Source organism: Oryctolagus cuniculus, chromosome 21 (genome assembly GCF_051225735.1).
Source record: "Oryctolagus cuniculus isolate XC-2025 breed Fujian yellow rabbit chromosome 21, ASM5122573v1, whole genome shotgun sequence".
Taxonomy (NCBI): Eukaryota; Metazoa; Chordata; class Mammalia; order Lagomorpha; family Leporidae; genus Oryctolagus; species Oryctolagus cuniculus.
In genome coordinates this window covers 7,047,863-7,063,978 of record NC_142887.1, presented here as the reverse complement: position 1 = coordinate 7,063,978, position 16,116 = coordinate 7,047,863, and the positions used below count along the sequence as shown (strand labels likewise).

At 63.5% G+C, this 16,116-nt stretch overlaps 1 protein-coding gene and 1 long non-coding RNA gene across 5 annotated transcripts in view; both read left to right on the top strand.

Moving 5' to 3' along the window:
• Position 1: 1 nt before the first annotated feature.
• Positions 2-2,264, top strand: LOC138847366 (uncharacterized). Its single transcript, XR_016227145.1, has 2 exons — positions 2-270; positions 1,361-2,264. It is a non-coding gene; the product is annotated as an uncharacterized LOC138847366 (long non-coding RNA).
• Positions 2,265-13,039: 10,775 nt separating this feature from the next.
• The window catches only part of GLT1D1 (glycosyltransferase 1 domain containing 1), a 63,670-nt gene continuing 60,593 nt past the window's right edge, over positions 13,040-16,116 (top strand). For all 4 annotated transcript variants that reach the window (XM_089323225.1, XM_051838917.3, XM_089323226.1 and 1 more), the window contains exon 1: positions 13,040-13,206. In XM_089323225.1, coding sequence (XP_089179351.1) covers positions 13,139-13,206 — 68 coding nt within the window. In that variant the 5' untranslated portion in view covers positions 13,040-13,138. The remainder of the gene's footprint in view (positions 13,207-16,116) is intronic.

Here is a 16,116-nt window from a genome sequence, read left to right as displayed (position 1 = left end):
GCCGAGGGGCGGGGCCTCTGGTGCTGCCGGGCCGGCTGTGGAGGCGGCGCCGCTCGGGGTCCCGGGGCGTCCCGGGGTGCTGCGTGCGGGGCACGGACGGCGCTGCTGGACGTCCAGCTGCGCCCCAGGCGTCCGTCTGCCGCCACCCGCACCCTGGGAGCGGTGTTCAGCACCCGGCGAGTGGATGAACACTCGGGTCGCCAGGGCTGCTTAGGGTCCCCTCCTCTCGCTCTCTCTGGGCTCCTGCAAAGCCCTGGGGTGCACTGGATTGTAAGTCACCGAGGGCAAAGTCCCAGGTTCCAGTCCCGGCTGCTCCACTTCTGCAGCTTCCTGCCGTGGCCCACGCGCGTGCGCCCCTGCCGGAGGGGACTCCTGAGCCCTGGCTTGGGCCTGGCCCTGACCCTGGCCTTTGCGGCCATTTGGGGAGTGACCAGCAGATGGGAGATGGATCTCTGTGGCTCTGCCTTTCAAATAAAATGCATCTTGAAAAAGACAGAATTACGTCCAGTAGGCATCCATCAGTAGGGATTCAGACTTGAAAGGGTCGCAACCAGTGCAGCGGCCAGTGCTGCTTCCGGGTCCCTGCTGCTGGCTGAGACAGGACGGAGACTCTGAGTGTTTGTCCAAAGACCCAGCCCGGTCCCGCATAGAATCCAGGGTAAACCGGAGCCAGCAGGGCAAAGCTGTCCAACTGACTCGGGTCGCCAAGGGGCTGCGCGGGGCACAGGTGCCGCCTTGAATGACAGCAGATCCGTCCAATGGGGTTGTCTCGTCGGAGATGCAGGAGGGGAGGGGCGGTCAGGGCGCGCCCTGGGGAGTTTGGAGGGGTTGTGCCCGGCCCCTGGCCCCGGGCCAGTGCTGTGGGGGGGCCGCTCTGGAGCTCGGTGACTGCTGGAAGTGACAGAGGTCGCCGACGTGATGGGCTACGCGATCTGTGACGTTCCCACGAGCCCCTGAATTGACCGAGTGGACACACTGCGACACTCACCGTGGTCACAGCGAAGCTGCTGGCAGGGGAAGGGAGGCCCGGGCTTGAAAGGAGGCAGGACCGGGAGGGGTGGGGCTAGTGCTTGGCTGTTGACCCCCAGGCCACGAGGCTGGGCCTGTGACCTGCTCTGAGAGCACGTGGAGGGGTGTGCGGGGCCCCAGCGCGGAGCCCTCAGCCGCCACCCTGGGAGTGCAGCTTCCTGGCGGGAGAGGCGACATGTTGACAGGGCCCCCGGCCCACTGCCAGCCACCCGGAGACCCACCAGCGAGACGCCAGAACCTGCCCGGCTGAGCCGAGCCTCGGCCTCCCGGGGCCACAGGTTCCAGCTTCCCTGACTCCTCCCTCTCTGTCTGTCTGTCTGTCTCTCTCCAGATCTGCACCCAGCTGCGTGAGGCTACTTGGACCTCAGCCAGCTCAAGTAAAAGGAAGCACCTGTCCCGTGAGCACTCCAGCACCCTCTCAGGGCTCTGTGGCTGGCTGGGGGTAGCGGCTGCCACATGGGACAGCACGGAGCAGACCACAGCCTGGTCACAGAGCATCCGGTCGGGCCGCCTGGCTCCACACCGTAGTGTTCGTTGGGTGTGATGGACGGCTGCCCGACACCCACACCCTCACTCGCCTCCCCGCCGAGTGCCCACAGAGCTCAGGAGGGACTAACGGTAGCTGCTGGGCCTGCGCAGGCCCCTGGCCTCCTGCCAGTGACTGCTCAGGGGGACTGGCCCTGCGGTGGACAACTGACCCACCCCATGGAGACTTCTGAAGTGGGCAGACGCGAGGCGGGAAGCCTGCGGCCCACAGGCTCCTGGAGCCCTGCCCGGCCATGTGCTGAGCCAGTCCAGGCAGAAGTTAGATAAGGGGAGAGGGGCCGGCACTGTGGCGTTGTAGGTCAAGCCTCCGCCTGCATCCCATATGGGCACTGGTCTGAGTCCCGGCTGCTCCACTTCCAATCCAGTTCCCTGCTAATGCATCCGGGAAAGCATAGGTGATGGCCCCTGCACCTGCAAGGGAGACCTGGAAGAAGCTCCTGGCTCCTGGCTCCGGATAGGCCCAGCTCTGGCCGTTGCAGCCATCTGGAGAGTGAACCAGAGGATGGAGGCCCCTCTGGCTGTAACTCTGCCTTTTAAATAAATAAATAAATCTTAAACGATAAGGGGAGACAATGGACCCCACATTGTTTCAGCCTCAGCGTAGGGTTTTGTGAGGCTTTTAGCCAGAAGATGCCTATCATGAGTCTGTTTAGAAAGTAAATTTAAAAATAAAGGAAACAAGGACAAGAGGGGGCAGCCTGTTTTTTGCCTTGTGCTCGGCCCCGTTGCCGGGTGGGTTTTCTGCCTGTCTCTCCCGGGTTTGCAGCTCCCGTAATTGCTCCCCTAGAGGACTGGGGAGAAATTCGCTCCAGACACCTGGGCCGCTTCACACACCTGCTGAGTAGCCGGGAGCTCTGCCTCTCAGCGACACAGCCACGCTGGTGACCGCCTGCCTCCCACGGCAGCCCCTGGGGAGGCTGGCCCTGCCTCGCAGGGGTGGTTTCCAGGGAGGCCCTCCCCGGAGGCCCCTGCCGTGTGGACGGAATGGAAATGTACTGCTTGGCCTGAACCCCCCGGGGCTTCCACCTCCCTGTGGCGCAGGGAGAGGCTGCAAGGCTATGGCTTCAGGATGCAGCAGACGCGGGCGCTGCAGGGCCTCCCCCATCCCCCGACTTCCCACCAGGCGTCCGTGCCTCCCTGTCGCCCCCGTTCAGCCTCAGCTTCCTCACAGCCTTCCAGCGGCAGGTGCACACCTGCCCCGGGGCATCCTGGCCACCAGCATTCTGGTTTCCTGCTGTGTGCATCATGCCACAGCGAGAGTCCTCAGCCACGGCCACGTCAGACACCCCGAGAGCTGTCATGAATTCCGTTTGTTTCACGGGGCCACTGTGGCAGCCGTCCTCTCTGCTGCAGATCATCTCGCCAGAAGCAGAAGTACAAGCGAAATGAATGGAAACAGCAGAGCGATGGGAAGGAGCCGGGGTTTGCATTCTTGAGCCCAGATCGAAGCCACGCGCACACACACGCACACATGCATGCACACACATGCATACACACACGCACATGCACACACACGCACACACCTGCTTTGGGTGTGTCAGGCCGAGTTCACGGCAGCTTTTCAACTACCCTTTGCCACAGCCCGTTCCCTCTAGCCTCCCTCCTGGCCTGCGTCCCCTGCTGGTGTTTTCAAAGCCCAGGAGCTGCCTGCAGAAGTCAGGCGGTCACCAGTGGGAGGGGGAGGCACAGGGGGAACTAGAGAGCGGGAGGGAAACGGAACTCTGCTTCCTCCTACGGCAGGAAGGGCAAGCTGTCCTCACAGCTGTGTGGCCACGCCCAGCCTCTCCATTCTAATGACCGCTGGAACACTGCTGCGGGGGTGTCAGGGAGCTGGGCAGCACTGTGCACCTGTTCTTGCTTTAGGGGAGGCCTTGCAGGAAAGATCTCAGGACCTGAGGCCCACCCATGTGGGCGGGAGGAGGCGGAGGGCCGGCTGAGTGGGTTTGGCTGGAGGCTGCAACCACACCCGGGGCCAGCAGGCGCCTGTTTGGCACCCACGTACATCCCACACAGAGCAGACAGCAAATGAAGAAATCAAAGAACGTCAAAGCAGCCGGAGGAAGCACCAGCCAGCACGAATCTCAGCGGGGGGCTCTCCTGCCTGAGCTGAACGCTGGACACGGAAGCCGTGAGGGAGAAGCGTAACTGATGTGGCCCCATCAAGCCTGACCACTTCTGTGTAGAAAAATAGTGATTCCAGGGGCCGGCGCTGTGGCATACTGGGTAAAGCCGCCACCTGCAGTGCCAGCATCCCATATGGGCGCCAGTTCAACTCCCCATGGGTCCACTTCTGATCCAGCTCTCCGCTATGGCCTGGGAAAGCAGTGGAAGATGCCCAAGTCCTCGGTTCCCTGCACCCACATGGTAGTCCCAGAAGAAGCTCCTGGCTTTGGATCAGCTCAGCTCTGGCCGATGCGGCCATCTGGGGAGTGAACCAGCGGATGGAAGCCCTCTCTCTCTGTCTCTACCTCTCTCTGTAACTCTCAAATAAATAAATAAATCTTTTTAAAAATAAAATATCGATTCCAGTTACCAGCAGAACGAGAAGCAAAGCCCCTGACGGGTCCAGCGTCCTCGCTCGAGAGTTCTCCAGCCCACGGAGGGGCTCTGTGGCCGGCGAATCTGACTGCCACGGCGGAGGACCAGGCCCTCGGCGGACGGCCGCCGTCCAGCCCTGCCCAGCAGCATCTGGGCCCCTGCTGGCAGCCACACCTCAGGCTCCCCTCAGGAACCCACATGCCCGGTGCTTCTGGCGGGGCTGCTCCCAGAGTTGGCAGGTGGCCGAGCCTGCCCCATCACAGGAGCCCAGCCAGCCACAGAGCCTGGTTCAGGGATGGGCACGTGAGCCACGCTGGTCAGAGCTAATTCCGGAGCTTAATCTGGAAGGAGCGAGAAGTGACTCAAGGAAGCCCATCTTGTGAAACCCCAGAATGAGCAGCCCACAAGCAGAGGAGAGACGGACTCCACCAACTTCTCTTTCCAGTAAACACAGGAGGCTTTCTGTCTCTTGAATTTGAAAAAAAATCCCAATAAAATACAAGCGAGACACATACCTGCATACACACGTGCCTGAAAGAAAATCCAGAGGCCTTTCATGAATAGAAAAAGTCGAGTTACACTAGTAATTTAAACGTGGCATAAAGGAGCGCGTGTGAGTTTCACTGGGCCTGAAAAGCGGCCAGCATTGGCACTGTTCTGGGAACAGTGAGTGGGACAAGCGTCCCGGAGGGCCGTCGGTCATTTGCATCAGCCCCGCACTGGCCTACACTCTGCGTAATTCCCCTGCTAGGAGTTTAAGAACGTGTGCAGAGGGGCTGCCGTCTGCGGTGCCGGCATCCCATATGGGCACTGGTTCTTTCCCGGCTGCTCCACTTTTGGTCCAGCTCCCTGCACCTGGGAAGGCAGCATCAGATGGCCCAAGTGCTTGGGCCCCTGCCAGCCACATGGGAGACCCAGAGGAAGCTCCTGCCTCAGCCCTGGCCGTCGTGGTCATCTGGGGAGTGAATCAGCAGATGGAAGACTCCCTCTCTCCCTCTCGCTCTCTCACTCTCTCTGTAACTCTGCCTTTCAAATAAATAAATCTTCAAAAAGAAAAAAAAAATGTGCAGAGAATTAGCTATGAGATGCTTGTTCAGTGTTGCTCAGTAAAGCCAAAAGATTGGAAGCAGCAGGAAGACATCCAAGGAAGCCACTAAATCACAGTGCACGCACGCACCGGGTACTTCATGACTTTTTGTTTTAAGATCTTATTTATTTATTTGAGAGGTAGAGTTACAGACAGAAAGAAAGAGAGGTCTTCCACCCACTGGTTCACTCCCCAGACAGTAGCAATGGCCAGAGCTGGGCCGATCTGAAGCCAAGAGCCAGGAGCTTCTTCCGGGTCCCCCACGTGGGTGCGGGGGGCCAAGCACTTGGGCCCTCTTCCACCACTTTCCCAGGCATAGCCGAGAGCTGGATCTGAAGAGGAGCAGCTGGGACTAGAATTGTTAGGTAGGAAGTCAGATATGAGCTTCTGTGTGTGTGACAAAGGCCTAGTCTATGTCTAGCATCTGCATCTGCATCTCAAAGTCATCCTGACAATGCTTCAGCGGCAGCCCCTGCCCTGCCTCCTTCTACCCGGTAACCTGCCAGGTGGGGGTCCCCACCCCTTCTGCCTGACAGATCTTCCACAATCTCCCAGATGCAGCCCGGGATCTGCATTTCAAACACCCTGCTCCGGATCCCCATTCTCTAGGGGGTCCTGCTCACCCTTCCTCTGAACCCAGGATGGCGCCAGCCAGGCTTCCTCCTGTCTGATACCTTCAGGGGAAAACTCAGATAGGAGCTTCTTAGTATTTACAGCCATAAAATCCTTTGTTTCAGGAGGAGACATGTGAAGACAGAGACCCATCTCCTTAAAAACCCCCGGCCTCAACCAGACTGCGCGCTCAGCCCTCTGCCTCTCTGCTGAGTCGCCTGCCTGCCTGCCTGCCCAGATGTAATCTCTCCACTCAACCATGTAACCTCACTCCTTCCCCCAGCCCGAGCGACTGCACTCTTGCTCAGGTCCTGTCTGGAGAGGTGCCCATCCGTTCTTGCGGATGTCCCTTCCCTAATAAACTTTGCTACTTTTTACTTTCCACTACTCTGTCTCATGCCTGAATTCCTTCTTGCATGAAGACAAGAACCCTGCTATTCTCCGGTAACAGAACCGGTGTACATCTGGAATGCCCGCGCTGTAGACGGAGGATTAACCTACTGCGCCACAGCGCCGGCCCCACTTTGGGATTATTCAAATGCTCTTTGTAGCTGTGGGATTGTGCGCTAGACAGGATACACTGTTGCAGCGGGTTCTGCTGCTGTGTAACGAAGTGTCTGGTCGAGGTGGGAGGCTGGACCCAAAGCCTGCGGGAGAGACTGGCTTCTCAGCTCAGAGGCCCTCCAGCGGAAAGCAGGTGCCCGCGGGCTGCAGTCTCGCCCGTCCCCAGGCCCTCCAGCTGCTGTGCCTGTGGCAGAACCGCACACCTGGGGTGGCTGGCGGAGTGTCCATCTCCGCGCTGTCTGTCCAGCCTGGCCAGGGGAGAGTCTGCGCGACACCAACTCCCTCTCCCGCAAGTACCCAGTCCCCACCAGCACAAGGACTCCATGAGGCGCCTCCTGCACGGTGTGCCCGTTCCAGGACCACGGATCTGGGAATTCCAACCACGTGAGCAGACCCTTCCCGGCAGCCCCCGGTGTGGGGCTTGACTGTTCACCAGAAGGTGTGCGTGTGCGGAGGGGACCCCAGGAGTGGGTCAGCCTACTGTCCACCACACCAGGTTGTTAAGATTAAAACAAGGCCGGCGCCGCGGCTCACTAGGCTAATCCTCCACCTTGCGGCGCCGGCACACCGGGTTCTAGTCCAGGTTGGGGCGCTGGATTCTGTCCCGGTTGCCCCTCTTCCAGGCCAGCTCTCTGCTGTGGCCAGGGAGTGCAGTGGAGGATGGCCCAGGTGCTTGGGCCCTGCACCGCATGGGAGACCAGGAGAAGCACCTGGCTCCTGGCTCCTGCCATCGGATCAGCGCGGTGCGCCGGCCGCAGCACGCCAGCCGCGGCAGCCATTGGAGGGTGAACCAACGGCAAAGGAAGACCTTTCTCTCTGTCTCTCTCTCTCACTGTCCATTCTGCCTGTCAAAAAAAAAAAATTAAAACATCTTTCAAAAATAGGGCATAGGGTGCACAAATCAAAACAGAACAAAAGTCCGAGCAGCAGGGCTAAGGAGGTGGGGCCTGTGCCCCCACCTGCAGCGGGCAGGTCAGGCCTCATTGCGTCACAGGTCCCTGGACGAGGCGATGAGGACAGCGGTGCCCGCAGGTGGGGACTGTGGGGTTCAGGCACCCGCGGTGCAGATCGGGGACTCGGCTGGCACAGCTCCTGCATTCCTGGAAGCTCAGGTCCTTACGGCTGTCGCCAAGCCAGCTTTGCTCCGCCCGGTCATCAGGACAGCAGCGGGAATCAAAGCCCAGGGTTTTCTGCCAGAAATGCAAAGGCAAGGATTCCTATTCGTGGCCGACTTCACGGTGTCCCGAACGCAGCGCGCGCACGAGCAAATGCTGTCTCCCCGGCCCTGGCACTGGGTCTCCGTCCAGCGCTGTTGACAAACGGGGGGTGGGGTGGGGGGAAGGAAACACAACCAGGGCACAGAGACCGCAGCTCCATTTGTAGCCCCCTCTATCTTTTTAAGATTTATTTACTTGAAAGGCAGAGTTACAGAGAGGCAGAGGCAGAGAGAGAGAGAGAGAGAGAGGTCTTCCATTTGCTGGTTCACTCCCCAGACAGCAGAAACCGCCGGAACTGCGCCGATCCGAAGCCAGGAACCCAGAGCATCTTCTGGGTCTCGCATGTGGGTGCAGGAACAAGCACTCGGGCCATCTTCCACTGCTCTCCCAGGCCACAGCAGAGAGCTGGATCGGAAGTGGAGCAGCTGGGACTCAAACCGGCCGGCACCCATGCGGATGCCAGCACTGCAGGCAGCGGCTTTACCCATGCTGCACCACAGCGCCGGCCCCCGTCTCTTTTAATAATTTATTTTCACTTTATCTGAAACCCCAGAGAGAAAGCGAAAGACACAGAGAAGTCTTCTATCTGCTGGTTCACACCCTGAATCCTACAGCAGGCAGGGCTGGGCCAGGCTGAAGCCAGGAGCTTTGTCTGGGTCTCCCAGGCACTTGGGCCACCGCTGCCTCCCAGCGTGCGTCAGCAGGGAGCTGCCTGGGAAGTGGAGCAGCGGGACCAGAAGCAGGCTCTCTGATGTGGGATGCAGGTGTCCCTGTGGCGACAACTGCTGCACCAAATGCCCACCTCGGGGCTTTTTTTTTTTAAATGAGAATCTCCCTCCCTCTCCCCCCCCTTCCCCCTCTGTCTTCCCCTTCCCCCCTCACACATGCAGAGCCTTTGACATTGGCAGAACTCAGGGGCAGTGATGGAGACGGATGGATGCCAAGTGCCGGTTCCCACCAGAGACCTGGTCTCAAGTCCGAGTTATGCCCATGGTGAGAACACCCTTGGAAGCACAGGCACCGTTTTTATGCGGGGTGGATCATCACGGAGCGAGGTCAGCCCAGTGAGCACACACGGGGGCAGAGGGCACGCTGTGCGCTGCACCAGGGCCTCAAGCCTTGGTGGACGCAAGTGTAGAGAGGCCGCCACCTCCGTCCACCCCTCCCCTGCAGCCTCGGCCAGGCTGTCCCAGGAGAGCAGGTTTCCCTTTGTTCTGGGCGTGGGAGGACCATCAAAGCCCCATCAGCATGACCTAACACACCATTCCTTGTCATTTACTTCTCGTTTTATGGACGAGGAGACAAGGACGAACCCATAAAGCAACAAAGCTGGGTCAGACTCTCAGGAACCTGCGCCGTCCAGGAAATGGGATGGGTTTGAGCTTCAGCCAGGTAAAGGCGCTTCGTAACCCCGACTCTCATGAGAGAGAGAAGTCAGGATCCCATCCTCCAGGGACAAGAACCTCCCCACAGCACACAGTGGGTGACAACGCTTAACCTAACAAGGATTTCAGTGCCCTTGCTACACAGGACGCTGTCCCATGCAAGACAGGGCACAGGCGTGGGTGGAGGGAAAGGGCTGCCCACCCGCGCGCACGGGGCCCAGGGAGGGGGTGGGGGCCCTCGTGCAGCTTTGAAATGGGGAGGGCTTGGTGGCAGGCTGCTCCGTGGCTCTGACAAAGGTGTGTGCAGAGACCCGGGCCCCCACTGGTCTCAGCCCCTTCGTGCTGCCGCAGGGAAACACCACAGAGTGGGTTGTGTCCACGTGGCAGTCTCCTGTGCCCACGGGGAGGGGGGGAGGCGTGCCTGTCACAGGCTCCGGCCTGTCCCTGAGGGCAGAGCTCCCTGGCCCAAAGGTCGCCTCTTCCAAAGTCAACCTGGACTTCGGACTTTGGAGCCTGGAGCGAACTTTCCCCCTTCCCTTCCTTCCCTGTCCTCAGGGATGGGGGCTGCAGGGGCCGAGGGGACCCTGCACAGGCCTCGCTTGGTCCCTGCGTGTGCCTCCCCGAGCAGAGATGGCCGACTTCAGACCTGCTCTGCCGCGTTTCTTCTGAGAACGGCGATTTTAGGCAAAGCGGCAGTTCCAGATTCCCTGGGTGCCAGCTGTGATCCCGTGACCTACAAGGAGACGCACTGAAGGCTGTGTGACTGTCCAGGGCAGGGCACAGAGCACCTAGGCCGCGGGCAGGGTGCCTGCCTCCCACCTCAGCGCCCAGGGCGCCAGTCCCGGCTCTGCTTCTGATCCCAGCTTCCTGCTAACGAGCACTGTGGGCATCGGCGGTGATGGCTCGCGGACTTCCATTTCTGCCACTCACACAGGAGATACCAAGAGGGCTCCGGGCTCCTGGCTTAGCCTGGCCCTCCCTGGCTGCTGTGGGCATTTGGGGAGTGAACCAGAGAATGGAAGATCTCTGTCTTTGGTTTTGACTGTTTCCAATAAATTAACAAAAAGATTAATATATTCTTGTTTAAGGATGAATGAACACACTGTTTTGAGTGCCCCACTTTGCGCTCCCCTGTTGCCTGGAATCTGGGTGCAATGGGGGAGGTTTTGACAGTGATGTTGTGCCTTGAGGAGATCTTGGGGACTGGGGTTCCGGGGCACCTGCAGCCCCTGGGTGAGACATGGGCTGTTTCTGAGCTTCTACAGAAATACTACAAACGGAGGTTGTGAAAGTTGAAGGAGCCTTCCGCCATGGCAGCGAAACGGAGGCTTGGGGCCCACGTTGTGGTGGGGGGAGGGCAGCAGCTGTTTAGTGCCCGTCAAACACAGGGAGGAAGGCCTCGGGTCATCATAGGCTCTGGTCCTCACCAGACGCCCGGAATCCCACCTCCCCACCAGAGCGCCCACGCTCACCGTGGCGGCTCAGGCTCTAGAAGAGCGCCGTGTGGTCTGAGCACAGCGCATATCAGGACCAGGCTCAGCCCACTGCACTGCCTCATGGTCAGGCCTCTGCAGGCTGTGCTGCCCCGCCTTGGCAGAATCTGAGCTGCACCTGCTCCCAGCAGGCCTGGGGTGTCCCACAGCCAGGGAGCGGGGGGGGGGGGCCCGGGGCGTCCCACAGCCAGGGGGCACGGGGTGGGGGCCGGGGCGTCCCACAGCCAGGGAGCACGGGGAGGGGGGGGGGCCCGGGGCGTCCCACAGCCAGGGGGCACGGGGTGGGGGCCGGGGCGTCCCACAGCCAGGGAGCACGGGGAGGGGGGGGGGGGCCCGGGGCGTCCCACAGCCAGGGAGCACGGGGGGGGGGCGGGGCATCCCACAGCCAGGGAGCATGGGGTGGGGGCCCGGGGCGTCCCACAGCCAGGGAACATGGTGGGGGCCCGGGGCGTCCCACAGCCAGGGAGCACGGGGTGGGGGCCCGGGGCGTCCCACAGCCAGGGAACACGGGGTGGGGGCACGGGGTGGGGGCCCGGGGCGTCCCACAGCCAGGGGGCACGGGGTGGGGGCCGGGGCGTCCCACAGCCAGGGGGCATGGGGTGGGGGCACGGGGTGGGGGCCCGGGGCGTCCCACAGCCAGGGGGCACGGGGTGGGGGCCGGGGCGTCCCACAGCCAGGGGGCACGGGGTGGGGGCCCGGGGCGTCCCACAGCCAGGGGGCACGGGGTGGGGGCCCGGGGCGTCCCACAGCCAGGGGGCACGGGGTGGGGGCCCGGGGCGTCCCACAGCCAGGGGGCACGGGGTGGGGGCCCGGGGCGTCCCACAGCCAGGGGGCACGGGGTGGGGGCCCGGGGCGTCCCACAGCCAGGGGGCACGGGGGGGGGGGGACGGGGCGTCCCACAGCCAGGGAGCACGGGGTGGGGGCCGGGGCGTCCCACAGCCAGGGAGCACGGGGTGGGGGCCCGGGGCGTCCCACAGCCAGGGAGCACGGGGTGGGGGCCCGGGGCGTCCCACAGCCAGGGGGCACGGGGTGGGGGCCCGGGGCGTCCCACAGCCAGGGGGCACGGGGGGGGGGGGGACGGGGCGTCCCACAGCCAGGGAGCACGGGGTGGGGGCCGGGGCGTCCCACAGCCAGGGAGCACGGGGTGGGGGCCCGGGGCGTCCCACAGCCAGGGAGCACGGGGTGGGGGCCGGGGCGTCCCACAGCCAGGGAGCACGGGGTGGGGGCCCGGGGCGTCCCACAGCCAGGGAGCACGGGGTGGGGGCCCGGGGCGTCCCACAGCCAGGGGGCACGGGGTGGGGGCCCGGGCGTCCCACAGCCAGGGAGCACGGGGTGGGGGCCCGGGGCGTCCCACAGCCAGGGAGCATGGGGTGGGGGCCTGGGGCGTCCCACAGCCAGGGAGCACGGGGAGGGGGGAGGGGCGGGGCGTCCCACAGCCAGGGAGCACGGGGGCCTGAGGTGTCCCATCTGTGCACCCAGTGCCAGAAACCACTTCTTGCCTCCTCCCCCTGGGGGGTTGTGTCAGACGTGCCAGGCACAGGCACCCTGGAGTCACTTTCCCGAGGGCTGTGCGGCTCACCCCTCCGTGCCCCGCGAGGCCCTCCCACTCCAGCCAGTGCACCAGTGCTGCTATTTCCAGGGGCTTCCTCAAGCAAGGGTCAGGCTGCGCGGGCAGCTGGGATGGGGAGATCAGGATCCTTCTCGGGAGCCACACGGGGGCCAGACACCAGAAGGCCTGAGGAAGCCATGGTCGCCGTCCCGGGCTCCTGGCTGGCGGCCTGGCAGCAGGTGGCCCGGAAGAGTGCGCCCAGCGCAGTGCCAGCTCCTGGTGTGGGGCTGCTGCCACCTGGCCAGCGGCTCAGCCTCCCCGCCCTCCACCTGCCTTCCTCACTTTCCCCAGTGAGAGGAGATGAAGGCCACAGGTGGGGGTGAAGCGGGGGCACCTGCTCTGGTGTTGGACCCCCGCACCAAACGGTGCCGCCAGCTGCCTGCAGTCTGGAGCCCAGGACAGCCCCCGTGTCCTCCCTGCTGCCGATGGCCACCTGGTCTCCTCCCCACCCACACCGCCTGGCCTCACCCACTTCCTTCCTCAGTTACTTGCGGTTCTCAGCCTGGGGCTCTAAAGTACCCTCCAGGGCTGTGGGAGGCGGGGCTCCTGCAGGTGCGGACTGCCCCACCCCCACCCCCACCGGACTCACCTGAGGCCCTGCAAGCCCCGCCCTGGTCCTCATGGGAGGGGCCCAGTGGTGTAGACCCCACGGGAGTGGATGCGGTCTCCCGCAACAGCCTGGGCCAACCGAGCCCCCACGCCCCTGCGCGCGCCTCTCCCCACGCCCCCTTCCCTCCCCACGCACCCCCTCTCTCCTCCCAACATCCCCATCCCACTCCCCCCCTCCTCTCCCTCCCCACGTCCCTCCCCTCCCCTCCCCTCCCCTCTCTACGCTCCTCCCCTCCGTAGGCCCCCTCCTCACTCCCTTCCCCATTTCTGTCCCACTCCCCTCCTGTCCCCTCCCCTCCCCGCCCCGCCCCCGGCGCCCGCTCTGCGCTGCGGCTCCTGAACTGGCGGGCGCGGCCTCCAGGAGCGGCGGGCGGGACCGACCCAGCACTGCCCCCGGCCCCGGTGGCGGCGGCGCGGTCGATGGCCCGGGCGGCGGCGGCGGCGGCGGCATGCGGCTCCTGTTCCTGGCGGTGCTGCGGCGGCACACGGGCAATGCCGTCACGGCTCAGCGCGTCCGGTAGGTGCGGGCCGCGCGGGGCCCAGCATCCCGCCCGGCCGGCCGGGGACGCGGGGGCCGGGGCCGCCCCCAGCCGCGCGCGCCAACGGACTGGCCCGGGCGCGGGGCCTGCGGGGAGCGCGCGAGCAGCGGCCCGGGCAGAACGGGCGCGGGGCCTCGCTGACCACCTGGGCGCAGGTGGAGGCCGCGCACGGAGCTGCGGCAGCTGGTCTCCCGGGCCTGCCCGCGCGGTGGGCGCCCTGGCGTGTGGCCCACAAACCGGGGAGGCGGCCTGCCGGGGTGAGGTTGTGCAGCAGCCCGGGGACTCGTGGCTCCCACGGGGCCCAGCAGCCCTCCTAGAACCTTCGGGTCCCTGTCGCTACCCCCCCCCCCCCCCCCCCCCCGCCGCCGCGTTCCCTGTCGCCTGCTCCCCAGCCTAGCCTTCCTTTTCTTTCACTACACTTGCGGTTTCCCACAATGACCCTGCTTTATTTGCTTGTCTGGGACACGTCCTGGCTGGCCGCACAGGCTCCCAGCAGAGGGGGTGCGGGAGGGATGCAGGGGCATCACCTGTGCCTGAGCTTGGGGCTGCCCAGAGCCCTGCCTGCGTCCCCAGCCAACTGCCCTGCTCCGTGGCGCTGCCCAGCCTGACCCTCACCGTGGGAATGAGCGGCCCAGGCTCCACTGCTCGGCCGGGTCCCTTACAGATACTGTAGAAAGGGCCAGGGAGCGGGGATGGCGTCTCTGAGGTCCCCTGGGCCCCATCAGGGGTCTCCCCACTCAGAGACCCTCAGGGGCCAGGCTGGGGCACATTCCAGGGAGGCCAGGCATGGAGGAGGTGGGACCCAAGCACTTGGACCATCTTCTGCTGCTTTCCCAGGCACATTAGCAGGGAGCTGGATCCGAAGTGGAGCAGCTGGGATTTGAACCTGTGCCCATATGGGATGCCAACTCTGCAGGTGGCAGCTTAACCCGCCATGTCCCAGTGTGGGCCCCAAACCTGGGCTGTTCATGAGAGTTGTGGATCTTGGGGAAGGGACAGGAAGGGCAGGTGGGATGGTGGGAGGCATTTGCCTGCAAGAGTTGAGTGTCATGCCGTCTTCACAATGCAGAACATTCTAGATCAGCTGTTTGCAGTGGGAACAGAGGCAGAGGGTATGTGAGGAGGAAGGAGCACTCCAGGGGCCTTGGGCAGAGTCTGGAGGCCCCTCTGGTCGTCACCGCTGGAGCTGGGGTGCCGGCATGCGGTGGGTTGAGGCCAGGGATGCTTCTCCACATCCCACAGTGCACAGGGGCAGCCCCAGCAAGACAGGGCACACGGCAGGAAGGGGCCAGGCCTCTCCCACCTCTCAGCGACGGCCGGCACCCCTGCAGCAAAAGGCAGGTTCACAGGAGGGCAGCAGGGGGCTCTGACTGGCCCTCAGCTCAGGCCACACCTCTGGGCCAGGCGAGGGCTGTCTGCAGCTCCCGGAGATGGTGGTGGGTGCTTTGTGTCTCCTCGGCCGTGGATGGCATGTCTCTGGGCCAGGCGAGGGCTGTCTGCAGCTCCCAGAGTCGGTGGCGGGCGCTTTGTGTCTCAGCCGTGGATGGACTGAGTTACTGTCACCCTGGGGTGCCCTGGAGGTGGGGGGGTATTTGGATACTCCTCATCGAACTGTCCGTCGAACCAGACCAGCTCCAACAGTGCCCTTCAGGGTAAAATTCAGCTTGGAGGAGTGAAAAGGTGTGGTCAGGAACGTGGAGGACAGGGTGTAATCTCACTGTGGAAGAAAAGTGCGTCGCACAGTCACGGCTGTGAACAGGGCGCAGGCGGCCTGCAGTCAGCCACGGGCCTCGTGCCGTCGTCCGTGCCGGGCACGCGGAGCAGGGGGCTGCCCCACCGGAAGCCTCGAGATTCTTTTTTTTTTCTTTCTTTTATTTATTCACTTGAAAGAGAAGGGAAGAGTCAAGTGGGTTCACTCCCCAAAAGTGAACCAGCAGCCAGGGCTGGGCCAGGCCGAAGCCAGAAGATCAAAGTCCTTGCGTGCAAGCTCAAACAACCCCCCAGGCCTGGCTGAGCGAGGGCACCTGGAGAGCAGCCGCCGCCCTCTCACTGGGGATGAGAGGAGATGACACAGCCTGTCTGAGTCAGCCTGGGTCCTTCTCTCTGCAAATGGGTGGATGATTGGTGGAGCATGCGTGCACCTTTGTTACCTTTAAAGCGAGAGAGAGAGAGAGAGAGAGAGAGAGAGGTCTTCCATCTGCTGGTGCACTCCTCGCATGGCTGCACCTGCCAGGTGCCAGGAGCTCTCTCTGGGTCTCCTGTGTGGGTGCAGGGGCCCAGGTACTTGGGCTGTCTTCTGCTGCTTTTCCCGGGTGCACCGGCCGGGAGCTGGACCAGAAGTGGTGCAGCCAGGAACCAAACGGGCGCCCACAACGGATGCTGGCGCTGCAGGCAGCTGCTGTGCCTGAGACGTTGTTGTAAATGGGAGGCAACAACTCCTGGGGCTTGAATGCAGCCCCCATGGGCTTCTGTCACCAGCACCCGTGCCCTTTCGCTGGTGCATTGTGGGAGCTGCTTTCTCCTTACAAGGATGGCAGATGGAGTGGTTAGCACCCAGGTCCCACATGGGTCCCACAAACCCACGGGTACTTCCAGGCGAGGTCTCCTGACCCCTGCTCTAAACCAGACCGTCAGGGGCTCCCGGGTCCCTGAGCTGCAGCTCGAGGGCGGTGTCTGCAGAGCTCCCGCGGGGCGTGGGTGCCGGGAAGACTGTCACGGGGAGAGGGAGTGGGGCCGGAATCCGGGCTTCCTGAGCCCTGGGATGAACTCCGAGGGTCAGGTCCGTGTGCAGACGGGAGCGTGGGCGGCGCAGGTACTGCAGCTCAGTCGGGCGGAGCCAGGCTGTGTGCAGTGGGAGGAGGCTGTTGTCTTTTGCCCACTCAGGGACG